The sequence below is a fragment of the Poecilia formosa genome, unplaced genomic scaffold, assembly GCF_000485575.1.
Source record: "Poecilia formosa unplaced genomic scaffold, Poecilia_formosa-5.1.2 Scaffold122, whole genome shotgun sequence".
Lineage (NCBI taxonomy): Eukaryota > Metazoa > Chordata > Actinopteri > Cyprinodontiformes > Poeciliidae > Poecilia > Poecilia formosa.
Genome location: NW_006800061.1, coordinates 821,282 through 848,482, shown reverse-complemented (window position 1 = coordinate 848,482; position 27,201 = coordinate 821,282). Strand labels below are relative to the sequence as shown.

At 37.1% G+C, this 27,201-nt stretch overlaps 3 protein-coding genes across 7 annotated transcripts in view; all 3 read right to left on the bottom strand.

Moving 5' to 3' along the window:
• akap7 (A-kinase anchoring protein 7) overlaps nucleotides 1-15,821 on the bottom strand; it is a 47,944-nt gene extending 32,123 nt beyond the window's left edge. Inside the window, exons 1-9 of one of the 3 annotated variants that reach the window (XM_016675877.1) lie at nucleotides 15,179-15,821; nucleotides 14,837-15,095; nucleotides 14,403-14,555; nucleotides 14,116-14,270; nucleotides 13,574-13,710; nucleotides 11,894-12,054; nucleotides 9,018-9,130; nucleotides 8,414-8,460; nucleotides 7,507-7,607 (exon numbers count right to left, since the gene is read on the bottom strand). In XM_016675877.1, the coding sequence (XP_016531363.1) occupies nucleotides 7,507-7,607; nucleotides 8,414-8,460; nucleotides 9,018-9,130; nucleotides 11,894-12,054; nucleotides 13,574-13,710; nucleotides 14,116-14,270; nucleotides 14,403-14,555; nucleotides 14,837-15,095; nucleotides 15,179-15,352 (1,300 nt within the window). In that variant the 5' untranslated portion in view covers nucleotides 15,353-15,821. Of the gene's footprint in view, nucleotides 1-7,506; nucleotides 7,608-8,413; nucleotides 8,461-9,017; nucleotides 9,131-11,893; nucleotides 12,055-13,573; nucleotides 13,711-14,115; nucleotides 14,271-14,402; nucleotides 14,562-14,836; nucleotides 15,096-15,178 lie in introns of all 3 variants that reach the window. The other 2 variants (XM_007561007.2, XM_007561009.2) reach the window with 2 other exon arrangements.
• Nucleotides 15,822-16,276: 455 nt separating this feature from the next.
• On the bottom strand, nucleotides 16,277-19,683 carry LOC103144157 (uncharacterized). Its single transcript, XM_007561006.2, has 9 exons — nucleotides 19,460-19,683; nucleotides 19,168-19,319; nucleotides 18,898-19,019; nucleotides 18,746-18,806; nucleotides 18,513-18,662; nucleotides 17,861-17,938; nucleotides 17,551-17,625; nucleotides 17,239-17,439; nucleotides 16,277-16,900 (listed from the first exon to the last, which is right to left on the bottom strand). The coding sequence occupies exons 2-9, from the start codon at nucleotides 19,226-19,228 to the stop codon at nucleotides 16,599-16,601; spliced, it is 1,050 nt and encodes a 349-aa protein (XP_007561068.1). The 5' UTR covers nucleotides 19,229-19,319; nucleotides 19,460-19,683; the 3' UTR covers nucleotides 16,277-16,598.
• A 468-nt stretch (nucleotides 19,684-20,151) lies between these two features.
• On the bottom strand, nucleotides 20,152-24,748 carry LOC103144156 (uncharacterized). 3 transcript variants are annotated; one of them, XM_007561005.2, is made up of 9 exons: nucleotides 24,643-24,724; nucleotides 24,326-24,394; nucleotides 23,989-24,032; nucleotides 23,366-23,487; nucleotides 23,196-23,256; nucleotides 22,960-23,112; nucleotides 22,165-22,254; nucleotides 21,341-21,532; nucleotides 20,152-20,779 (listed from the first exon to the last, which is right to left on the bottom strand). In XM_007561005.2, exons 3-9 carry the CDS (start codon nucleotides 24,026-24,028, stop codon nucleotides 20,400-20,402), a joined length of 1,038 nt encoding a protein of 345 aa, XP_007561067.1. In that variant the 5' UTR covers nucleotides 24,029-24,032; nucleotides 24,326-24,394; nucleotides 24,643-24,724; the 3' UTR covers nucleotides 20,152-20,399. The 3 variants fall into 3 exon arrangements, with proteins under 3 accessions (XP_007561067.1, XP_016531365.1, XP_016531366.1); XM_016675879.1 differs by lacking the exon at nucleotides 23,989-24,032 and having other exon boundaries at nucleotides 24,643-24,748; XM_016675880.1 differs by lacking the exon at nucleotides 23,989-24,032 and having other exon boundaries at nucleotides 24,326-24,410; nucleotides 24,643-24,733.
• Nucleotides 24,749-27,201: the final 2,453 nt, after the last annotated feature.

The following is a 27,201-nucleotide window of genomic DNA, read 5'->3' as shown; positions in this document are numbered from 1 at the left end:
ATAAATTTTTGTCCCTGAGTGACTAATCAGATTTGAAACAACTGCTTAAATGTTATAGAATACAACACGACAAATCAATGTGTCCAGCTCGGTAGATTAAATAATTAACAGCAGGGTACGATTTTTATCAGTTGTTCTAAATAAAATAAAAACCTTTTTTAACAACTTGATTTGTTTTTTGGAGAAATATTTTGTAAACTACAGAATACACCTAAATATTTTTCATTACATAATAATTATTTTATGTATTTTTTTCATTTTTGCTTGTTATTAGCTGAAAACTGTATAGTAAAATTCATTTGGTTCGCATCAATTTGTGATGGTAAAATTTTGAGTTTGGAAGTGCATTTTTTCTTTTTGCTGTTTTTTAATTCCTACTAATAATGAACATTCATGTCAAACGCAAAACATGAAGAGTACTGGAACTACTACTTCCATGTAATATGGTAGATGTTAAAGTGTTTATTGTGCAAATTTACAGATTTTTAAAATGGCGTGCGCAAATTATAGGCCTTCGTTTCCAAGTGTCCCCATGAAAAGTTAGAAAGTAATCCACCTTTGCCTTTCTACTGCTCTGCAGACACATTCAGGATCCCCCATTAGAAGCGTTAGGCCTCATAATCTGAAACCGCTCATTATTTTCAGAAACATGGATAATTAAAAGAAAGACTGCCTATTACACATTCTGGCTCTTGAGCAAATTCAGATGGTGACCTTTGCTTTAACACATTAACACTTAAAACTTTCAATAGGGTAAAGGTTCAGTGGTAATTGATTTGTTTCGCAGTCTGAACCTCATTTTCCTTCCAGCTGATTAGAATCAGTCAAAAAGCAAAACAAAAAACAACAATGCAAAAATCTGTTTGTAACCAAAGTAATGTCAATATGACTTAGAAATGTACACGGTTTTAGTTCTAGCCCTTCGCTTACAAAAGCAGTTAAATTATTTCACACCGTGGGCAAAATTTAACTGTCTTTTGTCATCACTTTCCTGTGAGATTTCTTTCAGATTCTGTACGTCTCCAGAGGGATATTTGCTCTCTGATATGCAAATGATTATAGTGATTCATCTGGATTTTTGGCCAGTGAGCAGAAAATGACTGCTAGCGAAAGATTTTAACAGAGAGAGAAAAAAAAAGAAAAAAAGAATACATCAAGCAGTACAGCCTTTGCAAGCGTAACCTCGTCTTGGTTAAATACTAAAATGCCACAGACCAAAGAAGTGGCTTCATTAACAAACGTTTGCAGCTGTAATGCCGCGCATCTAAGTGTGTGGGCTGCAGTTTGTAAGCATTAATGCTCAGATACAGTTTCTGTTGTTTCTGGATAAGCAGCTGCGAGTGTGACCGCTTCATACTGTAAACGCCAGCAGCCACACGTGTCGTTTTCCTGAAACCGTCTCACCCACACAGATCAGCTGAGGGTGTCGCATGGGCCATCTGGAAGAAAAAAACAAACCCTGCACCGTCAAGAAGACTACGATCTTTGGATATTCTGAAGTTCACCTCACTTAAAAAAGCGCTCCTTCACAAAGAACGACGATCTGTCCAGCGAAGTGAAAATCAAACTGTTTAAACATTCCTTACATTTTACGTAACAAGTGGTCTTGTTGCTGACACAATGCTGATGGTTTCCTCATCACACACACACACACACGCACACGCACACACACACACACACACACACACACACACACACACACACACACACAGTCGCCTTAAATTGTTTCTGAGCTTACACGTCGCTGTCACATTCCTACAGAGCAGCGTGGAGAAAGAGAACAGAGAGAAACTTAAATATTCCTCCTCAGAGTGCTCTGGCTTTAAAACCTTTTATGCACCGTTTGATGCTGACAAAAAAAGGTCTGGAGGTAATTATGCCAAATCCCTGCATGTCAAACATAATGTTTATTACTATAAACAATTAATCTCGAGTTGTCGTTGTAGTATTCTCCTTATATTCTGGCATCCCCCCTCTCATCATACAACCCTGAACTATTGGACAGTAAATAACAGACTCCGTTGTGGATTATGTTTTACGGGATTACAGGATTAACATGTCTATAAACACAATCGGACACCGTCCACTGAGATTCACCACTAAAAGCCTTAGTAAACCTACTGGCTTCCTGTTAGATATAAGGGATGTTTTGGACTCTGATGCCGTCAAGAACCAGTGCATCCATGTTGTTTTATAAACCATCTTTCAGTGATGTTTCTATAACAACGTATGACATTATTAATTTAATGTCTGAAGCTAATCTAAACAAGGGATGTCTGCTATCCGATGGTCTCTTGATTGACATTCTAAATTTTATGGTCTGCCTCAACCCCAGCAAAATGTGTGGTTGCAGTTTGCCCTACCGCTTTTATAAAAAGCTGTTTTTATATTGCCATCTCGCAAAACTGTGTTATAGGCCACGTGCAAAAGCTCCACAAGGAGCAGCTGAAACGCTTGATGTCGAAATTTAAATTGTTCAAACCGAAACCGTTAAGTTTATGAAGCAGAAGAACAACGTTTTCCTGAAAGGTTTGCCCACACACAAAGAACTGGAAATGCCGAGTCTGATGTAAAGGCTTGAATTTAAAGGAGTCGCATCAAAACAGAGAGTAAAGCAGCTAACATTAGCCAAAACTTTTCTAGAGTAGCATATGTACAGTTTGAATTAAACAGACTCTTGAAAGTACATTTTGTAAGCTCTTCAACAATATCTAACACACAGCAGACTGAAAATCGGTGATTAACATTGATCAGTCTAGTTTTGAGAGAAATAAAAGCTCCAAGTCTTTCTAATTGGGATTTTTCACTTAAAATAAAACCAAATTACGTTTTTTTTTTTTTTTTTTTTTTTGAGAGAAATAAAAGCTCCAAGTCTTTCTAATTGGGATTTTTCACTTAAAATAAAACCAAATTACGTTGTTTTTTTTTGTGTGTGTGTGATTTAAACTAGTCTATTTAGCAAAGAAGAAACACATCAATCAAAAGTAAAATAAAAACATGATAACTTAGAAAAGCATTTCTTCATTTCCAGGCCTCGTGCCAGATTGACTTGAAGCTGCCCTGTAGGAGAGACACTGCTTTAAACTATTTACAGTATGAGCACTTTCTTAGGTAAATTAGTTGAACTGTGTATAAAAGAATCACTTTTATTTATTTATTTTTTTTTTTTTATGGTTGCCTCGTGATTATTTTTGTGTCAGCCGTGAAACTACAGAGTGTTGGCTGAACAAAGGCCCTCCCAAGGAGAGAGTGATGCCACACACTGCTCATCATGTGTTTTGGCCTCAGACTATGGATATTTAAAGCCCAACTGTGAATGCTGGCCTCTTTTAAACCAAGGGGACTTTCAGAATGCTGAATGCTTTCTTTTTCACTTCAGTTCTCATGCTGCTTTTAATTAAAAGTGAAACGAATAGTCCTAGATTTTTCTTTTTAAAAAGTTGGGTGCAGCACAGCAACTCAATCAGGATATGGAAGAACCGTTCCTGTAGAAGCTCCTGCTGCTGTACCAATCATTTCAGTTGTATTACATCTGTTTTATATAATTAAATGTGAAATGTACATATCTGTTTGAGCGAATAAAAACATGGATTCTTTTACCATCATGTGTCGCCTTTATCCCGACTCAGACACAAATGGTACAATCTCAAATAAAAGTGGCGGAAAGCAACTTGCTCCCTTAACAGGAGCAAGTTGAGGCTCATTCCATGGGAGATTCTGGGTATATCCCAACAAGAATAAGCCTCAGCACCTGCTGAGAAAATGATTTCCATTAACTCGCCTTAAGAAAGGTTTCAGCTTCCGCCCAGAGCAGGGGTCTGCAAAGCTCTGGTCAGGAGTAGCACTGATGGTTATCATCAGGTACATGTACAGCATTGCTGTGACAGAACAGCTTGAAGAAAAGACCTCTGTAAACACACGGAGGCCTAAAGGAGGGAAATCCTTTGTGAAGAGCGATATATCAACAAAATAAAAAAAAGTCGTAGATTTTTGCAGTGAAAAACGGGTAAACAAGACATTTAAATCAACTAGGGTGCATGCATTTTTGTTATTTGTTCTCTCTCTATGTGACTTCCACTGTTATATTACCCAAGGGTTCCACAGCCCAGAGACTACATTTAAAAAAATAGCAATAATATTCAGATGCATCATCAGTTGCTTCTTTTTTTAATTGTTGGGAGGATTGCACAAACCTATTTAACATTATTTCCACTGATTATCATTTCAGGAGGGTTTTCAAAAAAGATCTTAAGAGCACAAAAGAGCGTGGGAGCATGCCAAGTACGAATTCTGATGTTTTACATCTTACTAATTATTTTTAACATTAGGAACAAACGGGTAATACCCACTTCGGTCAAATTATTAGATCCTTTCAAATTACTCTTTATTTGTGTATTTTTGCTACACAATGTTTACTTTTTTCAAGTCACTATGCTTGTTGTTCTTCCTTTAATTGGCTTATTTTCTACCTACTTTCTATCAACAGATAGAGTTCTTACTCTCGACTGTCGCCACATGCTTGATCAGAATGAGGTTTTTATTCGACTGGGCATCCTTAAATTGTTAATTTCATAACTTCTGGGACAATGACGGGAAGAGAAATGCACAAAAAGTATGTTTATCTGAGCAATTCCCTTCACTTCCACCAGCAAGAATCATCACTCTGTTTGTAAACGCTCCAGTTTATCGTCCTCTGCTGCGAAACACCCCAGATGATGTTCAGCTTTAAATATGCATGTCTTGTTTTGGGAAAGCTCTTCGCAAAAACACAAGCTTCCTTTTGATGAAGGGATGTGTGAGGTAAACATCCCTCTGCTCCGTTTCTCACTCCCCACGCACTCACACACACACACACTGCCACTCTCCTGTGAAATCCAGTGATCCACGAAACACCGTGGCAGCCCACTTCTACTGAAACTGACAGCTCTCCGTCACTCACACACCCCCGCACCCACAGCTATTAGTAAACTTGACAGTGGGATAAAGGAAGCGCCGTTTTGCTACTCTTTGTCAACCTGTGATAGTCAGTGTGAATAACACGTTGATCCTGTTGGCTCGAATGAAAGTGACAATTTACATTTTCTACACTTTATTTTATTATTTAAAAGTCAGATGTTTTTCTTAGTTGAGGCTTAAATTGCGTGTTAATGGTTTAACTAAATTATGATCTATTTTATTTTATTTTATTCTAAGGAGAAAAGCAATGGTTATTTATGCTGCTGCAGGAAATAAATAACATGTTGATTACCTTTACCTACTGGTAAGCATAATTAACAGAAGCTAAAGCTCTTGTTAAACTTATTAGTAATTTGCACTTGTTTATTGTGGATAATATAATTTTTTATTTGGTTGTTTTACCCTTTTACTTTGGACCTTTTTTGTGTCTGGAATAAAGATATGATGATGATGATGATGATGATAATAACACTAATGAGTTATGAAGCTGATATTAGTTGCTTAATTAGTCAGGCTGCAGTCAGCTGCATAATGAAATTGCTTACTGTAGTTTCAAACCGGTTTTATTTTAATAAGAGTGATGGATGGCGCTCATCGAGTTCCCACACTGCAGCTGCCTTCAGGATTTTTCTACAGTCAAATTCGTCTTTATTGCACAAAAAAAAAACAAAAAAAAAAACAGGAGAAACACTGGAAGTGTACAGAAACAGGTGGGGGAGGGACAGCACTGTGTAACTGTGTTTCAACAGCAGGGGAAAATGATAGCTGTAATGATGCTGGTAAGTGACCTGTGACTATTATTTATTATTATTATTGGACATGTAATAACTGGTGAATTTAATCTGATTAGCACATCATGAAACTGTTCATTTATTTCTGTAATTCAGATTATAAGTAAAGCTTAATTTAAAAATTTGAATAATACAATAAAAAATGAAAAGAACATTTTAATACAATTTTGAAAATGATTTTATTGAACATTTTAGCGAAAACCACTTTCAAAATTCAGAGGACTGCTGGCTTTAGGATAGCTCCACATTTTTCAGGTAAAAATGTAAAACCTTTTCATACTTTCAGTCATTTAGAATGACAAAATATCAGCATTCATTATTAATTTAAGGCAAATGCAGGTACAGCATGAAGGCCCTACATATGGTACCAGCAAAAAGTCTGAGAATGGATGGAAGGAGATGAAATCGCTAAATAAGTTGCATCCAAGAATGTTACTAGAAAGTTCGGTGGAAGGAAAACGCATTGTTCCAAGAGGGATAACTGCATCCATGAATAAACCCATTACAGAAGCCACCCCACATGGATGTATCCACGATAAGGGCTACAACTGTTGCATTGCTTGTATTAAGCGACTCCAGAACCAAATACAAAGTGAGAAGCTTGTTATTCTCTTAGGGTAAGGCGACTAATGAGAGCAGGACGGCTGCTCAGTGATCATTACTGTATCCTACATGAACATATTTCAGAGGGTTGATACTCTCTGATTTCTCAGAGAGGATCAGCTGTGTAAATCTTAAAATTACATAAATTTTAAGATTTGTGTGATATTCAATTTCTCCCAAAAACTTATTTGCATCAAGCAGCAAAAAGCTGACAGATTTAAATTGTTCAAATACATCAATCTGCTGTATTTAATCTTTACCATATCCCGCAATCACTTTCTGAGTGTTTTTGCAATATTCACTTTTATTAAGACTCACATTTATTGGGGAAAAAAAAAGCATATGGTCCAACTGTGAATTATGGCTGCATGCTTTAGCAACAAATTACACCCAATCAAACTTTAGGACCTACTTACACGAACGCATATGGACGGACAAATGTCTTGTACCCATTATGTAATGAGTTGATAAAACTGAAATTCATTAACAAGCTGCTCAATGAGTCACTGAGACTTCCGGCTACAACTAATACATCAACAACACACTACTTCAAAATCTACATAAACACATGTTGAACCTACTAAAAAACGACTTTATTTCCTAAAGCACCACAGCTGTAACTCGCACACCTTCTGTACTACTTTCATTAGCCCTGGCGCTTGTATTTTACAACATGACCGGGATTTGCTACACAGCGCTGGCAGGGCGGTAATGAGCAACTGGGAAGCAGAGTCTGAAATGGAAATGAGCTCCAGAGTAACCCCACCGCGCTCCATTATGCCAGTTTGTCTTACGTCGAACCTTTGATGCCCATGTGAGCTTAAACGGTGTTTAAAAAGCATGACTCTATGAAAACTCTCCCAATCAAACGGTCACCTGGCGACCGTGAGGAACAAAACAACCTCCAGGTTTACCGACCCTCTGCAACATAAATGAGTCCAAGCTTCACGTGTTGTAACGAATAACAAATACGGACGACGGCTCAGCTTCAATGAAAGAGACACAAATGGAGGCAATTAAATCCGAAAACAGGGTGCTGTGAGACGATTTTACCCGTTGATATTAAAACCTACATGGACAAGGAAATTCACAATCCTATATGCAAAGTGACGGCACCCTCTGGTGGATGTATAAAGAACCGGAGACTCACACTTACCTAGTTGTAGTGAGGTCTCGGTGTGGTAATATCCGTCTTGCTGCTTCTTTTTTAACATGGAACACAAATCCAAACGCTCCACTGTCTGGTTTCCAAAAAATCTGAGCGTTAAAGAAAGATTGCACATCAGTGTTTACAGCCATCTTAAAGCAATCAGCACCAAAAACAAGTGACACAGAGGTGATTAGATTTGGTTTGCAGCTTTAATACATTTGATACCATTTAAGGGCCCACCCTCACACAAGATTAAGATTTCACCGTAACAACACAAATCATCCAAAAAGTGGATCCTCTGTAGGAATTTGGAGAAGTCCTCCAGAACATGTCCAGGTATAATCAGGCCTCTCTTACAAGAAGATCGGTGTGAGCTGATCTCCTTGTGGTTGTGACCCCCAGAAACACAAACTACTCCAAATTGCGCATGTAGACTGGCCACTGCAGTTTCAAAGGTATAATGTAACTGTCTAAATAAATTCTGGCATCCTCTTTAACAAAGCTGATGAAAGAGAAGGAACATGTGTGATTGGCTGCTCATTGAATAAATAATACATTTACATAATTGCAAAGACAGCTTCAGACTGCGAACTGGACTAACTTCCTACTGGAATTTGTTTTTCTAGATTTGCCAAAATCCAACAGAGATTGCAGGGATATTAGAGTCCAGGACACCTTGCAATCTTCTTAATCCGGCATGAAGTTGGGCCTTGATAATGATTTGTTTTTACACCAATGTATTATTCATAAAAAGCAGCAAAACATATTTTTCAAATTATCTAAACCAGTCTCACACAGCATAAATTACTGCCATCTAATGAGCCAGTGTTAATACCCACAAAATCCCATCAAACAAAATCTATGCACCCCACTGCTTTGGTATGGGCTGCTTGCAGACGAAAGGCGTACTTACTTGTCTGTGTAGTCGGAGTAAAGGCCTGGCTCCACTCGTTTTATTCCCTGGTTGGAGATAAGAAAACAAAAATAGTTCTTAGTGAATAAATCATCCGTTTTATGACACTTACATCCTCTTGGTAACACAACAGTGACATTGTCTGGTAGGCGCCAGACAGGAAGAGCTTCCATCAAATGTCAACAGGATAAAAAAAAAAAAAAAATAGATGCAGTCCTTCCTGTGACACTTCTATTCTAACAGACATTTCTTTTTGCTTCTTCTACTTCTGTCAGATTCCCATTACTGTGCATGGTATTTACATAACGTCACATATTGTGATGTTCTTCTGCTTTATTCCCTGCATTTATCCGAGATGAAAATGACGAAACAAATCTATATTCACATGAACTTATAATGGCTAGGTGTAACAAGAGGAAAAGTTATGCAAGATAAACATTTCACAAACAACTGAAAGGAAGATTAAAAGATTTATTTAAAAGTTTATTAGTGAGTCGTTTTTTTTTTTAGCAAACAATAAAAAAGAAGAAAAACTGGGCTTCATGGGAGAAAACAAATACAATTTTGTTGTATTTTCTCTATAGTGTTTGTTGCAGGTTCATGCCTGAAATCGGAGTTTTGACGCTCTTGACAGCTTCATGACGGTGAGATGGGGCTCGAAGTCACGGCAGTCTCCCTGCAGGAGACCTTGCTCCTCGAAACGCCTGCGCACCAACTCTGCAACACACGTGAAAGATATGCGTTTTATTTCCCCCCCCATTCAGACTTTGCTGCAAAATTATAATAAAAACACAACAATAATCACAACCGGAAAGTAAAGTAAAAACAATTAACACAATAGCTTTATTGCCAATATCAAAAGGGGAACAATGTTAGTTCACAGGTAATGAAAAACACTGCATTGTAGGCAAATCACACAAAAGATAAAAAAAACAACAACAACAACTCGTAAACAAATAGGCTGCAAAGACAGATAAACACATGCAGAAAACAAACACCCACCAGCTGATGAGGTTTAGTGGAAAGCTAGAGAGGTATTTTTAGAAGAGAAACTCTGCAGGGAGAGAAAGGTTAGTATATAATCAATAGCAGCGGTGGAGAGAGCAGACAGGATGACAAGAGGCTCTAACTTGCCGTCTTATCCTTCATTTGTTCCAGCTGCTACATGGAAATTCAGTTTGAGATTAAAAACAAAAATACCAGCCTCTCTTCTTCTATCAACCATGTTTTACCTTATATGCATGATGCTAAGATCTAACTGGTGTAAAATGCTCCTGCATGCAGGACCTCACAAGGATACAAAGACTTCAGAACCTCAACTTTTGGTCGTAGTTAGCATAACCAATTGTATCACACGAGGAATGTTTATGCTGCGCTCAAAGCATTTGACAAAAAGTCATTTTAGTGATACGACGTCTTTGTAAAATTTTCAAAAAGAATTGCAGGAAGAAGTTACAGCTCATAACTAACCAAATGCATTTGGACAAATAGTCTAAAATAATTAGTACCTGATTTAGAAAGGTAACACGCCAGAGAGGAAAAATGCAGAAAGTGCTGATGCAGAGTAGATTTGTATGGAAGGCAGGCAGGCTCTCGTTACTGGTATCAAGTATAATAATTTTTTTTTTTTTAATTATGGTTTCAAAACCACGACAATTTGACATCTCCCACTGTTTAGCATATTTTTTCATTAAAAGGGCAGAGAAAAGAGTGACTATTTTTCTCTGACTGTAATGAGGCTAATGCAACACAGCACCACCTTCACAAACCTGTTGCTGCTCAGCAGGATTAAAAAAAAAAAAAACTAAAAATGTTCAGCTGCTTCCAACAAAAGACAAATCCGGCAGTTCGGAACCGTTACTGCTCTTCAAAAACACGGATGCGCATAGAGCTGGAAGTAAAGAAACATCCAGTGTAGCTGCGAAAGAACCGGGTTTTAAAACTACAGCAGGGAAGCTCGACACAGCATGTCTGTTAAGCAGCAGAGTGCAGGCTAGCTAATAATAGCGTATTATGCTCGTCTTTATCTATGAAGAGGAGAATGGAAAAAAAAGGGGGAAATATTCTGCACGCCTGAAAGCTACAACTTCAATTCAGTTTATTTATAGAGCACCAATTTCCAAAACATGTGGTCTCAAGCACTTTCCAGAAACAAAATCAATTTAATCCAATCATACAGTAATTTACATACATTACTACAGAATTGAGATTACGTTTATGATCTGAATAATTTCTATTTGTTAGTGAATCTAAATCAAAAAAGCAAATCTTAAAGAAAAGGGCTAACTGCAGTATTCAATGTGTCGCACTGAATACAAGTAATTAAATCAAGCCGTACATTTTCTTTTAAATCAGGTAGTTAAGCTAATCTATCTGATTTATACTGTATTAGATTTATGCTTTAATACAGTAAGACTGAATTTGTACTGCAGAGTATCATACAGTGAGACTCTCAAAGCGACCCCATTCATGGTGGATGGTCCAGATTAACTCTCTCCATGGAAACCATTCATCTGTGATCATTGTATCGTTATGTAAAAAAAGTTCAAAAATTTGTTCCTATTTCATAAAAACATAATTACGACTACTGAATCTTTGATTTTTTTTTTTTTTAAAGTGGCATTTACCAGAATATTAGTAGCATTTGCCCAAATATGAGAAGTAAATATCCTGAATGTGAAGCTGAAAAATACCTGGACCACTCTAAATAAGACATTTTTGAAACTGGACAAAAAAAGGAAAATGTATAATAATAATAATAATAATAATAATAATAATAATAATAATAATAATAATAATAATAATCTAATATCTCAAGAATGGCAAACTTGTTAAGCTTCCTTATTGTGTGTCATACTTGTCCACGTTTCTACTGCTTGAAAACAATCCATATTTCTAAATAAACTGAAGAGTGCAGTTTTGAATTTAGAGATCATTCTTGTTTTAGCTGGTGAGCATGACGGGAATCCTCTTAGGAATGTTGGCTTAGCATTTCAACCACCATATGAGGCACACATCCAAATCACACATTCAAACAAATCCTTGACATATATATGCAAAGATAGAAACGCACAGCTTTAAACACAATGAAAAACACACCGAACTGCTCATTCTATGACTAGATGTAATCAGTGAGGTGTGTGAAAGCTCTGACTTTGTTCCCAGGTGATCAAGTTCAGATTTTACCTTTTGCATCCCAAAATGCAAAATTTACCTCAAGCCACCTAAATATGTCTGTCACACAGTTAGCTTATGAGAAAGATCATCCAGCTGCAATAAAGTTTAAATTATTAACAAAGACAACAAACAGATGCAGAAGCAAGCCTGCCTTCAGGCATCCCTCCAGAGAGTACCACAAGCAAAACCTATCACATTAAGGCTTAATGAAGCACGCTCAATAATAATAAAGACATAATTCCTAATTAGCAACCTTCACACTTGTCTGACTGCTACGTAGAAGCGCTGATAACAGACTCTGACCTGCGAGGCTGTCCAGTGTGGGTCTGTGTTCTCCGCCGTCCAGCCCAACAAACACCACCTCCTTCCTGAAATGACGGATTCCCGAGAAGGGCAGCACCAGGTCCCGCCCCCCCAGCAGCTCGGCCACTGACGGCTCGGCCTGCGCCAGCACGGCAGCCGCACTGAGAAATAAATAATAATAATAATGATAATAACACCCACATCAGTACACACAGAGCAGGTCGCCGCCTAATCCCCCCCCCCTCTCTCCCTGCCGTGTTACGTAATAACATAAGTTATTAAACTCAGAGTCTTCCTCATGCAGATTTTGAATATGTATCTCTGCATGACATGCTGTGGAAACATACTTAGATGGATCAGCCTGAGCTGCTCATTTTTATAATAACAGGGCAGCTTTTACTTCCCACACCAGTACAAAACTGGTAGCATTTTAGCCGCATTTAAGTTTATGCAGTTTATTGAATATTTCTAATTGAAATATTTTGATAATAAATGTGCCAAAGAATGTGCACTGAAAGTAAATACTTAACAGATGATTACTGTGCAACAGCAGCATGACTATTAATATGTTTACATTTCATTTGGTCAAAACAGTTCAAAGGTATCATGTAGAGTTCTATTCAGTAAATTGGAATACGTTTCAATGATGCTTGTTTGACAGATTAAAAATAGCTACCTTTAACTAGACATTAAACGTAATTTTCATTTAACCCAAATTTTTGTATGTTATCAAATAAATAAATATGAACTTAGCTGTGTTCATGTCGTCTCCAAAAGTTCCTAAAAAAAAGGTTTGGGGGGTTTTGCTGGTAGTTTACACCTTATTTAAGAACCACTTGATCCAGTTGAAGCTGAATTTAAAGTAATGGCCCAATTTGAATTTTTTGAGTATTCAATCAGTTAGTGCAAAATACTGGAGGGTAAAATGTCAAAATCAAGGTGTGATTTGGCAAATCAAAGACAAAGTGAGTCTGATTACCATAAATCAATGCCAAAACACCAATTAAAAAAATAAATAAATATGAAAGATGGAAAAATGTAAGAAAGTCAAATATTTATCCATCCTCTATTCTCTTTCTTTTTTTTTTAAACTTATCTATACCTAGATAATCATAAAACAAAATTCCATACTTTTTTTTTTACATCACAGCACTTCACCAATAACTACTGGAATACTTAAATGGCCGACTTGCATTCAGAATGAAAAAAACAGCAAAACCACTCAATTAAAAGGAACCTCAGCACAATACTGCACGTACTACACAGACATACATGTTGGCTTAAAATAATTTGATGGGTCTCTGTTTGATTCAATTTCAGAGTAGAATATGTTATTAGACGTGCGTGTGTTCTTTTATATAAAAAAAGACAGCTGAAGTCACAATCCCTGCATTTGGTTAATATTTCCCCTGGTCTCTGCTGTTGCTTCACATAATCCCTGGGTATTAAATCATCTCTAAACATCATCTGAATTTCTCTTTAATTGGGTAAGCAGCCCTGCTGCACTGGAGGAAACTGAGAGAGAAAAATCAAGAGTGAATATTCCTGATGTCAGAAAAGCTTGTTTTTGTTTCTATTTGATCAACATTATCAATTAATTCACTCCAGAATGGTAAAAAAAAAAACCCCAACAATTTTCTCAATGTTTTGTGTTCAAATTTCTAATCATTTCTTACTCACAGCTCTATTTGCTCCTCACTGGCCAGATGAGTGACCAGTAGTGTGATGTGAAGGGTCGGGACTGGGATCATGGCTTTGGCAAGTCGGGGCTCCTGCCGAAGCACGGCCTCTTGCACCTCTTTCACAAGTGACTTTATCTGCCGTTGGAAACATTTGCTTTCAGTTACTGGCAACAGAAAGACGTCGATTTACTCTGACAAACACAAAGTTTACTCCTGGAAATTAAATATCCACTTTATTATGAACAATAAGAGAGAGGATGGTGTAGGAAACAAATGAGAGAGCTGCGAAATGTAACATTTTAATTCAAGCAAAATACACAATTCTTTCAATTGAGTTCTAGTTTGTGGTCACAACACAGGTACGTTTCAGTTCAAATACTAGATACAAACTACTCAGGAAAAGAGAATAATCTTTATAGGCATAAAAAAAGACAGGGTGGATTTTTCTACTTAAACAAGTTTTTTTTTAAGTGTACACCTAAGTGTTGCAGACAAACACAAAAATATAGGGAGATTAGCGCCTATGTCAGGTTTTCCTACCTCAGCGTTTGTAATAGGTATGGAGACAAAGTAGTTTGGTCTTTGGCTCTCTTTCTTTTTTTTCTTCTGGTCACCATCCTCCTCGCTGTCCACTCTGCCCCCTATGTCTCCTCTTTTTCTCTTCCTCTTCTTCTCGGATGTCTCTGGTGTGGGAACTTATGCGGGGACACATATGAGGAGATAAGTTACATGAAACTGAAAGCAGACAGCGGGCCAGCAGGTTTTAATTCAGCCAGGTCAATGTTAGTCAAACTGACACAGTTGAAGAAAAGCTAAGGTGCACATACAGCCAAGCTCTTTCCATGTAGTGGGACTGGTCAGAGCAAACGGAAGCTCCGACATTAAACTGGCAGACGCTTCAGCTGATTTCAGCTTCCTCCTCATCAGCTTTATCCTCTCTCTCCTCATCCTCCTCTTTGATTTTTTTTCACTTGACGCTGCTGGAGCTGCAGATAATAAACACATAAAATGAGTTATAAAAATGTGTGGCCTTTAACAACGATTGTTGCATTTTTGCTTGACCACACCACAAGAGGAAGCACAAAAAAAAAAAGAACACTGGTTCTAAATTGAAAACAAAATGGAAAAATACATAATTTCATACAATGAATCTATGTCATCCACAAATCTGAAAGAGTTAAACCACCCGACCAGAGAGCTCAGCCACAACACGATAACAAACCACGTTGTTATGATTTGAGCCCTGTATGCTTTCACTTACTTAACCCTGTAGAGGTTTCAGCGTCTGCGATGCTTCCATGGACCTCCAAGCTGATCGCATCAACCTGACTGGTTAAACTAATTTTATCTTGTTGCATTCTCCCCTCCACTTCAACCAAGGTTTCAGTCCCACCTGTACAACCCTCCTCCTCGTCATTTTCACCACCAGAGGCCACAGCATTGGCCTCTCCTTCATACGAGATGCTGGCTGGCTGCATAACACTCACTGCTGCTGAACAGACACAGGACTGGACTGCAATCTGAAACAGAGACAAATGGTGTAATTATTCATACATCAAGTTTTATTTACGCATCTGATGGCAGATGAAGCTTGTTTTCTTACCTGAGGTCTTAATCTGTGTACCGGTGTTTTAAGAGCTTCCAATTTACTACAGCTGTTGGTAAAATTTGAAAGCAGCTTCCAAACTCGGAGCTCCTTTACGATATTCAGTCTTTGTGAGCAAACACTTTTCGACCTGTGCAAACTGAGGCTCAACAACACACGGCCGAATATCATGACAGGCTAACAGTTTTCTTCTTTTTTTTTTTTTCCAACAAGTCAGAGAGTGGCATTTAACTCTAGCTAAGTTTACACATCGTAGCCAGATACGTCAAACCAATGATATTTAGACTAATATAAACGGGTTCCAGGTTCAGGATACTTACAAAAAGAAAATTCACCCCACTAATGTTGCTTTCTTAAAGCTAACACCTGTTGAAATAAATCAATGCTGCAGAACATCTGTTGTTACTACACAGCTACGAGCTAACAGTGAAAAGAGCTCCGCTTCTAACTACTGCAAATAAAGTCACATTTTTAATTAACTCAACATCATGCTGATGTCACAGAAGCCATGTTGGTGTTGCACCTAGGTAGAAAATGGTCCGGAATAGGGAGAAAATAACAGAACTTTAGCAGGTGTGCTAGCTGATAGCACAAACCGGATGAAACATTTTGTAAACACTGCCAACTTCCGATTCATCTCTTCAAAGTAAGAGCGTGTTCCTTCGAAATAATGTCCAGTATTTTGACTAATTTCAACTAGACGGTGTCAGGTACAGTATACGCTCTTGGGCTTTTTATCACTAAATCAAGGTTAGTGAGTGGAATTCAAGCATAAGCAAAGAGATTGGAAAAATCTTATACATGAATGTTAGTGTAATGTTTGTCAAAAGTACAAACATTACACTAACATTCATACTGTTACTTGCACACTGAATTTATCATTTGACTAAATTGTAAAGTAAAAGACGTTGGTCAAATGTTGTTTTTGAACTTGTTACATTGCAACACCAACATATATTTGCAATAAACGTGCTTACACAGTGGACCAGATTATTCAACACAAACCTCAAGATCACATGTAAAAGGACTTTGTTATCAAATGTTTTCTTAGTTTGATAAAGTCTTGATTATGATTAAAAATAATTATGACAACCATTTTGAAACATGGTTTATTTGTTGAATTACAATCACTGTTTAAAGCCACAGGTATGTCAGAAAACATTTACACAAAACAGTAAAGATAAACATGTGGTTTTCTTTCCTCTCACCAATGCAGTCTAACAATTTCTTCTATTATTTTAGGCAAAAAAGTATGTAAGAATTAACTATAAATATTAACACTGACTTAACTTTAAATCACTTAACCACCCCCAATTACCATGTATAAGGACAGGCAGATCTGAATCATTAAACTTTTTCTTGCCAAACTATTTTACACTGTTGGTTGTTATAATTGTCACAGCACATCCATCGCAAGCTATGAGTTGTATCTTGAAAAAATGCTGCTAAATAAACCTCCGCCTTGTTTCTCACTAGCTGAATATGGAGTATGTACAGAATAAGGGGGCTCTGTACGTACTCCATATTTTAATAATTCCTGCTGTATTCCAGAGATGGCGTCATTATTTTCTTTGCAGCTTATTAATCCATTTGATCTCTCATGATAGAAAACACTGAAATGCTGCACAATCTTAGGGTTGTAGTCCCAGGTTCCCATTGTGGCAACATGCTTTGGTTCATGAGAGTGATGCATCAAGACCAGAATGGCAGGTTTAGCACCTGTGAAGAACAAAAGGGAAAACAAATATCAGAACAAAAAAATATAGTAAGTGGAAGATTACGGTAAGTCTTTCTCCCTTGGATGCAAAAATGTTTTAATTTTTATCTCACCTTGAAGGGCAAAAGGTTATTAGCAAAAATGCAAAATTATAGGCTTTGAAAAACCTTTGCAAGGTTACTTTAAGTAACACATGGTAATTTGTTATTTATATTAATAAATTAATCTTAAGAACCTTATCTCATATTTGAAAATGTACATGCCTAGAAAGGTCTGATTGGAAACAAATATAAGTAAGTTTACAATCAATACAGCAGTCTGGAAAAACTCATTGTCTCACCTGTAACGTTTCTCATGGCTGCTTCCACATCTGTTCCTGTACGTGAAACAATTGGACAGAAGACCAACACGACATGGCAATCCTCACTGCTCTGGCTCTCCACCAAGTCCAGCTGCTGGGCTGAGCTCTTAACTTGGCTCAGAATCTGATGATGGGCTTCAAATGTCTGACCACTGATCACCATGTTGTACTTCACCGTCACTAAGGGGGAAGTTACAGCCACAGAGTTAAACTATTTAAAGATACGAATAACTTCACCATCACATAAAAACATTTATCAAGAGATATGAAGATCATAAAGACAATTGCTACCTTGTGCAATCTCGGAACGACCAACAGAGTGATAACTTGTTGACCTGGAGACCCCGGCACTTTGGTTTACATGCACTGAAAAAGAGTATTGAATGGATATATATATATATATATATATATATATATATATATATATATATATATATATATATATATATATATATATATATATTGCTTAATTTCATTTTAAGAGAGCATTCAAAATTACTTCCAAATGAGCTCAGCTTTTCAAAATTATTAATACAACTAATATATTACAAAAGAGGTTAAATGTCAGTAATGCAAAAACCAGAGAGAAAGTGAAACTTGCCTGGAGATTTTTGTGAAGTGGTTTCATTTGCTGCAAAACAGGAACTTGTTGGACCAGCCAGTGCCTTAGCAGCAGAACCTATGAAACACAGAGTCATTGTAAACCTCAGTTCATATGCTGTATTTTATTTATTGCTCAACATTAAAAAGTATTCACTATCAAAGGAGAAATTGTAACTTAAACATAACTATGACACAGTAACAAAAAAAAAAACAAATCAATCAATCATTAGGGAATTTGTTAAATTGAAACATCAGCTTTTGTCTTCCAGTTTTCAATCCCCTGTGTGCAAAAACAAGCATCTGTCTACTTTTGTCTATACAGAATATTAGGCAATAGATTAAAGTTCAAACATGAACAGAAAGCCATAAATATTTTTGAGCTTTTTGTGGACTGGAAACCAGCATTAGCCGTGAAGAACATGTGGGAAAATGTGTTATGATAAAGGTACAAAACAGAAATCTAAACGGAGTAAATTAGATGCTGTTTTTTTCTCTTAACCATGCGTTTAAAAAAAACAAACCCTTTTAGTAAAAATAAGTCAAGTTGTTAGAAACAGCATAAACATTTGAAAAAACAAACTGTGATAAATGAAGCTACAATACAATGAAGCATGCTTGTAAGATTTACGAAAATGAAGAGAAAACTCAACCTGTATCACGTTTCTGCTGTGGCTGAGCTTTGATGTCCTCCAATAAACTAATGTGTGCTTCAAGGAAACTCTGCACATTGTTCAGCTGAGCTTTTATGTCCTTCAGGAGATGGAGGTATTCAACCAAGACCCCATTGTTGGTCAGGGCATCTGAACAGAGTACAAGGTTGATACAATCATGCTTTTCTGAAGATATCCCCATTTTAAAATACATAAAAAAAAGAAAAACATACCCTTTATAGAATCATCTGGGATGAAACCTCTAAGATCTTTCAGGAGCCTCTCAATTGGTTTCTGATTAAAATACAACAAAATGCGAATTAATCTAAAGGTAAGTATGCACTGCATCAGTCTAGGTTTGTATGAATGCATAGGGGACACACACATGCTTGTTTATTATTTCAAAGATCTTCCTCCTCAACTTTAGCCTGTCAGATCCAGGGAAAAGCTCATGCAGGTCTTCTCTTGTTAGAGACTGGATCTCTGAGTCTGTGCAGAAATCTGCTCCTGAAAAATGGTTTTCAGGGTTACATGTTAAAACAACAGTGATAATACAACTGAATTAAGCGTATGAATCATATGTCCCTGTATTGAGCCCGTAGAAATGAAGTGCAGAGGCCTGTCTAGTTGCAGATCCGATAAATGAATTACTTACTTTCAAGCGTATTCGCTGCGCTTGAATTGTGGTTACGTATTTCCCTTAGCAAACCGTTCATTTTATCGGAGGGGAATAAAAACAGGACAGCTTGGTAGTTTATTTTTGTTCCGTGTGTCTTCTCGGTTACCCTTTAGCACGATAAAATGAGCCTGTAAAAAAGAAAGTGGAAAGGAGAAACAAATAGACGTCAGAAATCACTGAATCATCCTGAGTAATATGGCGTCTATTTGTAAAGCTTAGTTCACAACACAAATAAATTGGAAACCAACTTCAGCTTCGCGATACTCACCCTTTTCCAGTCAAGAGAAAGTGAAACTGAAGTGGACCAGAGCTGTTTTTCTCACGTCAGAGCATAGAGGGCGCTCTAACCTCCCTGGAGCCTCTTTCAAATACTTTTCTTCCTCTCTATGCAGGTGAATATCATATCTATGGAAGCCCGTTTGCCCCAGTACAGCCAACTAGTTACCTCAGCATCTCCACAAAGATTTTCATCAGAGAGAAGCATGAAGTGTTGTTGCACTTATTTCACCACATAAAATGTGCTTGAAAAAAGAAAAAAACATTTCATGGACGTTCTGTTTTTTCTTCTTTTTTTGTTTTTAATCAATGACCGTTTGTGGTTTCCTCCACTTGTGAAGGGTGTTGATGACTACTGGGCGAGTATCAAGTCAGAAATTGTCCCTATAATTGCGTAGGCCATAACACATCTGTATTAAAACCCCTTTACATTTGTTCTCGTGCAGCATTCTAATTTTTAAATAAACATGTGCAAATATGATTAATTTTAAGCAATTAATGCAACTATAAATAATAATTTAAAAAGTATTTAAAAGCATTATATATACCGGTACATGCAGTTAGTTGTTCAATCTAGTTTTTGTTTTATTTTGGTCCTCTTTATCTAGCAACACATGCTCCCCGTCCCAGGCAGTAGAAACATTTCTCTTAATACAATCTGAATATGAAATTAATTATAAACTAGAGACTGAAAATTTATTTTATTGGATTTTTAGATTACATTTGCAAGTGGTATAACAGAATTGTATTATTTATTTGTTCAACACCACTATTGCTTACAGGAAACCTATACAAGGACAAATATAAAAGTCACAATATACTACAGTACAACATCCCAAGACAACTACAGTATTGAAATTTACAATGAATACGTTTATAACTTCACATCACTGTAAACTGACAAAAAAAAAGAGAGAAAAATATATAAACCTCTATTCTACAGGCCCCCAAATACTTTTAGCATCACTGTTGCTGCTGCTGGTGCTGCTGCTGCTACTGTCACTGTCGAACAACCTAAAGCCAAACTCGCTGCCCTCACCGTCCAAATGGGAGCAGCTGTCAATGTCAGGGCTATTATATCCACCAGTCACGGCCCATTTGCTTCTTGGAGTGCAGTATTCAAGTAATTTGTTCTGTATCTGGATCACAGCAGCATTATTTTCTTGACACTTCAACAGTCCACGCGCTTTCTTGTGGTAGAAAATATTGACATGCAGCACGATATTCGAGTAATCCGACCACATCCTCCTTGTTGCTGTAGGCCTGATGCTAAGTGTGTGGTGCATCAACACCAGGATAACAGGTTCCCCTCCTGTGAAAACAAGAATCCTTTATTGTTGCCGTTGGGAAAACTTAAAACTTAAAGGTCAAGCGGGGGAGAAATAGTGACATCTAGTGGAATAAAAGTTACAACGTTTTACAGCCATGTTCATTACATTACAATATGTGTTTCAGAATAGCTTGTTTGTCAGATTAAGAATACCTTTAGAAAATAACAAACATAATCAGGTATAAAACATACTTTCATTAAGCCAACACTTCTGTACTTTTTTTATTGGTCTTATATAATATTCTCATCACAGATGTCATGTTTTCATTAGTTGTAAGTGTAAATCATTGAATATTATATAATAAAGGTCACTGGGTATAGTACAACACATATGAAATGAGTAAAATCATAGAGATAGATATTTCATAGATTTTCTTCCAGTAGAATGTGCTTAAGTCAAATACATATCTAAATAAATGACTACCAACACCATTTCTGCTCAACAATTTACCAAATCTTCACCTCGCAGAAAAATAACTACAAGTTGAAGCAAAATTATAAATGAATCTCATTTTAATTTGTCTGATCTGATATTCTGTTTACCTGTTACATTGCGCATGGCTCCATCAACATCTGTCCCTGTTCGGGAAGTGACTGGGCAGAAGACTAGGAAAACTTGGCCGTCCTGACTGCATGAAATGAGCTGAACCCGGTCCCGCACTTGGGATTGGACCTCGGCCATGAGCTGAAGATGGGCATCAAAGGTTTTACCACCGACAACCATCTGGTACATCACTGCGGGAAACGAATGAACATTTGTGAACCGATCGACTAAATAAAATTTTAGATGGAAATTACTTTAGAAATAAAAATTAAAGTTATAATATTGGTGACAGACTCAATCCATCAGATCTAATTTTGCTTGAGAGAAGTTGTAAAAATGGTCGGAGACATTTTGCATTCAAATCTAAGTGTATCTTTTTTTTTCTGTGATTGAAAAAAGCCAATCCAAATAATTCTATTTCATAAAGCAAATGTCATACTATGCAAGGCTCCAATTGAATCACAGACTACAATGTAGCTTACCACCATCACCATGAGATTATTTAACATTATTAGATGGTAATTGTAACAATATTTATATGCCACTTTTGCAAACTGTGTACCCAGTGTTGCTAAGTAGCAACAACCATAACAAAGATTTTTTTTTTTTTTTTTGCCATGTCCCACAAATCTGTGGCACCATGACTTATCACAATAATAAAATGTCTATGCTACGGTGTTGGATGAATAGGAAGGCAATGCTGGATCATTAATAGATTAAAACATTATTCTATGCCAGAGAAATACTTGGCAGATAAACAAAAATATGACATCATCAGAAATGTACATGTAATATATATAAAAGAAAGTAACCTGAGATTTACCTTGAGCTGCATATGAATGTCCGTTCTCTGGTGTAATGTAAGGCGCTGGTGAAAGACTGGGAGCCTTTGTGCCAGGGCTGGATAAAACATCTATCAGGTACATAAAAAAAATTATAACAATCTGATTATGGTTTTCAGCAGTAATTTTTACTTTACTCTGTTTTATTTATTTTATTCCACATTCCCATTTTAAGTTATCACTTTTCCTTAGCTTTTTATTGGTTTAATTAAATTATTACTTAAATCATAGAACTTAATCTGTTTTAACCTCAAAGTGAGTGAGCTATTAGATACAAAACGGCAAGTCTTCTTGTATTACGTTAGCTGTATTTGCAGGGCTTTGTAAAGCGTTGCTTTTGTGTGGACAGACAACATAATGGAAAGCAGCGTGAAAGAATACTGTTGCAGCTTCTTTTAGAGGATCTTTGAATTTTAACAAGAAAATAACTTGAACAAAAGAACATCAGATTTGAAGGAAGTGTAAGTATAATCAAAAGACCGTATTACGATTTGAGTCGGAGGTCTTTGTGAGATTTCACACGGCTGCGTAATGATCATTTCCAACTAATTTCAGAAGGTTTTTACCACCAGAAGCACAGACTGGAAATATTAAGGCTCAAAAAGCTTTATCTGTTCAAACACAGGTTAGATGAAAACCACTGAATCACAACCGGTGTTAAAGGTAAAGTTAATGAATTACTACAATAAAAAAGAAACACTGATTAAAACGCGAGTCCACAGATTTTTAGAAAACATTTACCAAAACCACACATTACAATAACGATTCATAACAACCTGAGTCTTGTTCCTGGTGTGGCTGAGCTTTACTGATGTCCTCCAGTAAATGAATGTGAGCTTCAATGACACTCTGCACATTGTTCAGCTGATCTTTCATGCCCTTCAGGGTATGAAGGTAGTCAACCAAGACCCCACTGCAAGATAGAGAATCTGAAAAAGAAAGCATAATGTGTGTTAGAAGGGAAAAACACTGTAGTGGGATTTTTAGTAGCGTTACTGGAAAACTATTTTACCCCTGAGGGAGTACGGTAGCACGAAACCTTCGAGTTCTTTCAGGAGTACATTTATTGGTTTCTGCATGAATAAAACAAGCCAACTGGTGAGAATTTATGCACACTGTGCAGTTCTATGAGCAGCAAAGAGGCAGCACACAAAGTGCAGGAAAAAAAAAAAAAAAACTCACATGCTTCTTTATAATTCTGAAGATGATCCGTCTTAGCTTCAGCTTCTCCGGTCCGGGAAACAGCTCGTGTAGGTCTGCTCGAGTCAGAGACCGGATCTCTGAATCTGTGCGGAAATCTGCTTCTGAAAATGAATATTGACATTTTATTGGGAATGCATGTGATTTTATGCGACACAGTGGTACAAGTCATTCAAATATAAAAAAAAAATCCAAATAGGATGGTTTGATTTGTTTTTATTCTGCTTTACCTTTAAAAAAATATATTAATGCTACTCTTTGACTGAATCTCCTCATATGTATACAACAACTTAAACACAGAGCCAGAACTACAATGGAACTGAGTAAATGATGTATGTTTTATAAGGGTCTAGTCAAAGTCCAGAGCTAAATCAATTTGAGGACCTATGCCAAAAGAGGTTCTTCATCCAGTAATACTGAGCTTGTGCAATCTTGTAAAAAAAAAAAAATAAGAGCAAAAGTTTAGAAACCCTAAACAACTTGTTGTTGTAATTGCATCAAAAGCTGGTTGCATAAAGTAATTAATTCAGTAGAACTGAACACATTTGCATGCCACACTTTTCAGATTCATAATTCTAAAAGATGTTGAAAGCGAGACGACTTACCATTTTTAATCACAAAAATGCATCTGTCCATCTTTAACATAAAACTACAATGAGACACATTGAAATTAGAGTTTGCAAAGTGAAAAAAAATTGCAAAAAATAATAGTTTAGCAATGCACTTTAGTTATCAGAGACAGAACAGCACACCAATCACACTGCTGGTGTGCTACACTCATTTATTTAATTTTACTTAATAAGGAAGAAGTGTTTTTGAGGTCGAGGACAGATTTGTCCATGCTTGCGAATGTGGGACCGAGTCTGTGTAACCGGATCTGCAGTTTGTCCAGTCTGGTCTGAAGGGTCAGCCCAGCTGCCTCCTCTGAAGACAGCCACTTACGTTCCAGCACAGAGGCAGCTGCTGCGTTGGTGCGTCTCACTTTCCTCAGCAAAACAGCCATAACTTATCCTGAAGAGCAAACAGACTTTTGTTCATAATTAGTATGGCAAGGCATGCGTCTCGTCTTTAATTTACTACAAACTTTAAATGCAGAACGACTGTGAAAAACACGAGTTTGGTATAAAAAAAAAAACAAAACAAAACAAAAAAAAAAACAGGGCGTGTAGTACAATAAATAAACGTCACGTGTTACGTTTAAATCATCCGTACATATTTTATTGAGTAAAGATTGGACTAGATCTTGTTTTATTACTCACCGTTTACCGTTATCACAAAGTCAAAGTGACTTCACCGCAGCTATTTCTACTCACGTCATTACGTAAAGGCTTCAAACGGAACGGCGGCCGTCAGAGGAGATGACGCGGCTGTAAATCCGCCCATCAGTGCGTCGCAAGCTAGAAAAAAAAATAAAAATAGAGAACATGCGGTTCCTGCTGTAAAAGAAGCTTGCCATGTTTCTCTTTTGATTTTTGTCTGAAAAGAAGAGATGAAAGCGTGAAGAAATGGAGCAGAACCCCCCCCCCCCGCCCCCCCAACAAGGTTTGTATCGTTGGATTAAATGAGGCCCTTTAATAGACACTTAAAAAAAAAAAAAAAGTTCTTCTCAAAAATATTGAATAATGTTTGTTTTGAGAATGGGCTGGTTGACAATTATTTTAAATACATTTTTAAATAATTTATTTTAATGGAGCTACATTCTGGACCAGTGAGGAAAAAAGGCTCACACACAATCCTTTAGTTTATAGTTTTCTGAATGTTATGTTTATAGGTAACAGCTCTTTTGAGGAAAAATATTGCATTCCCTTTTTCAACCTGCCATCTTTGGCATTTAGGAATGTGCTGGAAATGTCTTTTTTTTTTTTTTTTTTTTACTTGTTTGCCTCAATAATTTATAGGTCAGATTGAATTAATACACTTTAGAAAACAAACAAACAAAAAACACTAATCCTCTGAAAGTAGTTGTTGGTGGAGTGATAAAAAAAATAAATAAAAGAAAGTTGAAAGTAACTTTGAAAACTTTCAGAAACTTGAAGGAACTCTCCATCAGGGTCACTTCTAAAGAAACCCTGGCCTTGTTGAGCAGATTCAGCACCTTTTCAGTGCTGGAGTTTGATCTGGGGAACGTAAAGAGCTGAACACCTCATTGATCGTTATGATGAAATCTATTTAAAGGAGGACTTAGTAAGGAGGAATGTGGGAAAACGTGCATGACTGTGGGTGTTATTTATAGTCTGTTTGTTTGTTTGTTTTTATCTGGAAAACTGCACCAAATTTCACGATGTTTCATTGTTGCAACGTCAGTAAAGAGTCCTGAACTTGACTTCAGCACAAGACACCCGCTGGTCCTCCAGGAAAATTCATGAGATGTGTTCAATCACATTGTGAACAAGCACTGAAAGCTCAGCTTCCATTACACTGACAGAGATTTGTGTTGTTGCCTCTGACCTTCATCCTGGAAACCTCCTTCATATACTAACTGTAGTAGTCGGTGACAGGGTACAGCGTGCTCACATAGCAAAGCCAGCAGGGTGCAGTACTGTACAGCGCTACCTGCTGTTCCTCCGCTGTCAGTCTCACAAAGTCATCTGCATATGGTTTTCTCTCCCCAAGTTTCTTAAAATCTCCAATAATTATGACTATAAACAGATAAAAGTCAAAATAACAGAGCCCAATTCAATGAAGACGTGTACATGGATAGTTGCTGGTGTGTTCAGTTTATCTCTGATTCCAGCCTGTCGCAACTCTGCAACCCAAACAGGCTTCATTCCTCCTTTTGTATCTTTGCGCAGAGCAGGAAAAATAAAGAGCAACAAAGAGGAGTCCAAGAGCGAAAAGCATCAGTAGATTTTTTATTTTTTTTCCCCCTCTCCTCCCCCATTGACTTCCAAGTCACTCAGCACAAACGAGATCCTCTCCCAGGCCTGACAGCCGACAGTGAAACTTCTCTCCTGTGTCAGACTTTCTACAGGAGGTGGGGCTGAGACGGCTCCTTCCAGCTCCACTCGGATTCCCTCAAGGAGCCTTTGAAGGGAGAATAAAGCAAAGTTTTGCGCGTATCTGACTGTAGCTCAACACTGCAGTGACATTCAAAGGCTCCCACTACACCAGCTTAACATCAGCTGTTGTTTCTTTGATTTAGATCTTCCTCCAGTGTCTTCAGTTTCACGCACCTTTTTGAAGAAAGAAAAAAAAACATCAGAAAGAGGGATTAAACCGCAGTCCAGTCTTTCATGGAAGTAGTGGCCAAATCTGCCCAGAAGACGGTAATCTGGCACCAGCAGTTGGCCTCTTTTGATTTAAAAAAATAAGATAAAAAAAATAAATATAATCTGGGATCTTCACAAAAAGTAATACGAGCCTATTTGGCTCCTGGCCACTTTTAGGTGATGCCAAGTCCACAGTCCCTTCAGAAAATCTTAGAAGGAGCCAAAAGCTGATCCAAGCTGACATCTCAGTCTTACCCGCTGCTCTTATTCACAACTAACAAGGTGATATCAAAGATACTCCTCTGAAATGAGTAAGGGAAGATTTATTTCACAGCTGAAATCATGATCTGGGTTTCACTCAAAGTGAAACAATGAAGGGAATTGCAACTTAAACTCTTGACTTTTTTTTTTTTTCAAATGAAGCAGGAGATGGATGGACAGATTGAGTGTTTGCAGTAATGTAAGCATCTTAATTTGACCTCTGACCTTTGGTAATTAAATCTAGATCATAACTAAAATAATGGGATCATGGGTAAAAGTGGCTGAAATGAGCTTACTCTATGAGGTAATTGGGCTCAGCCATTGAGACGAAGTAAGAAACTGTTTCAT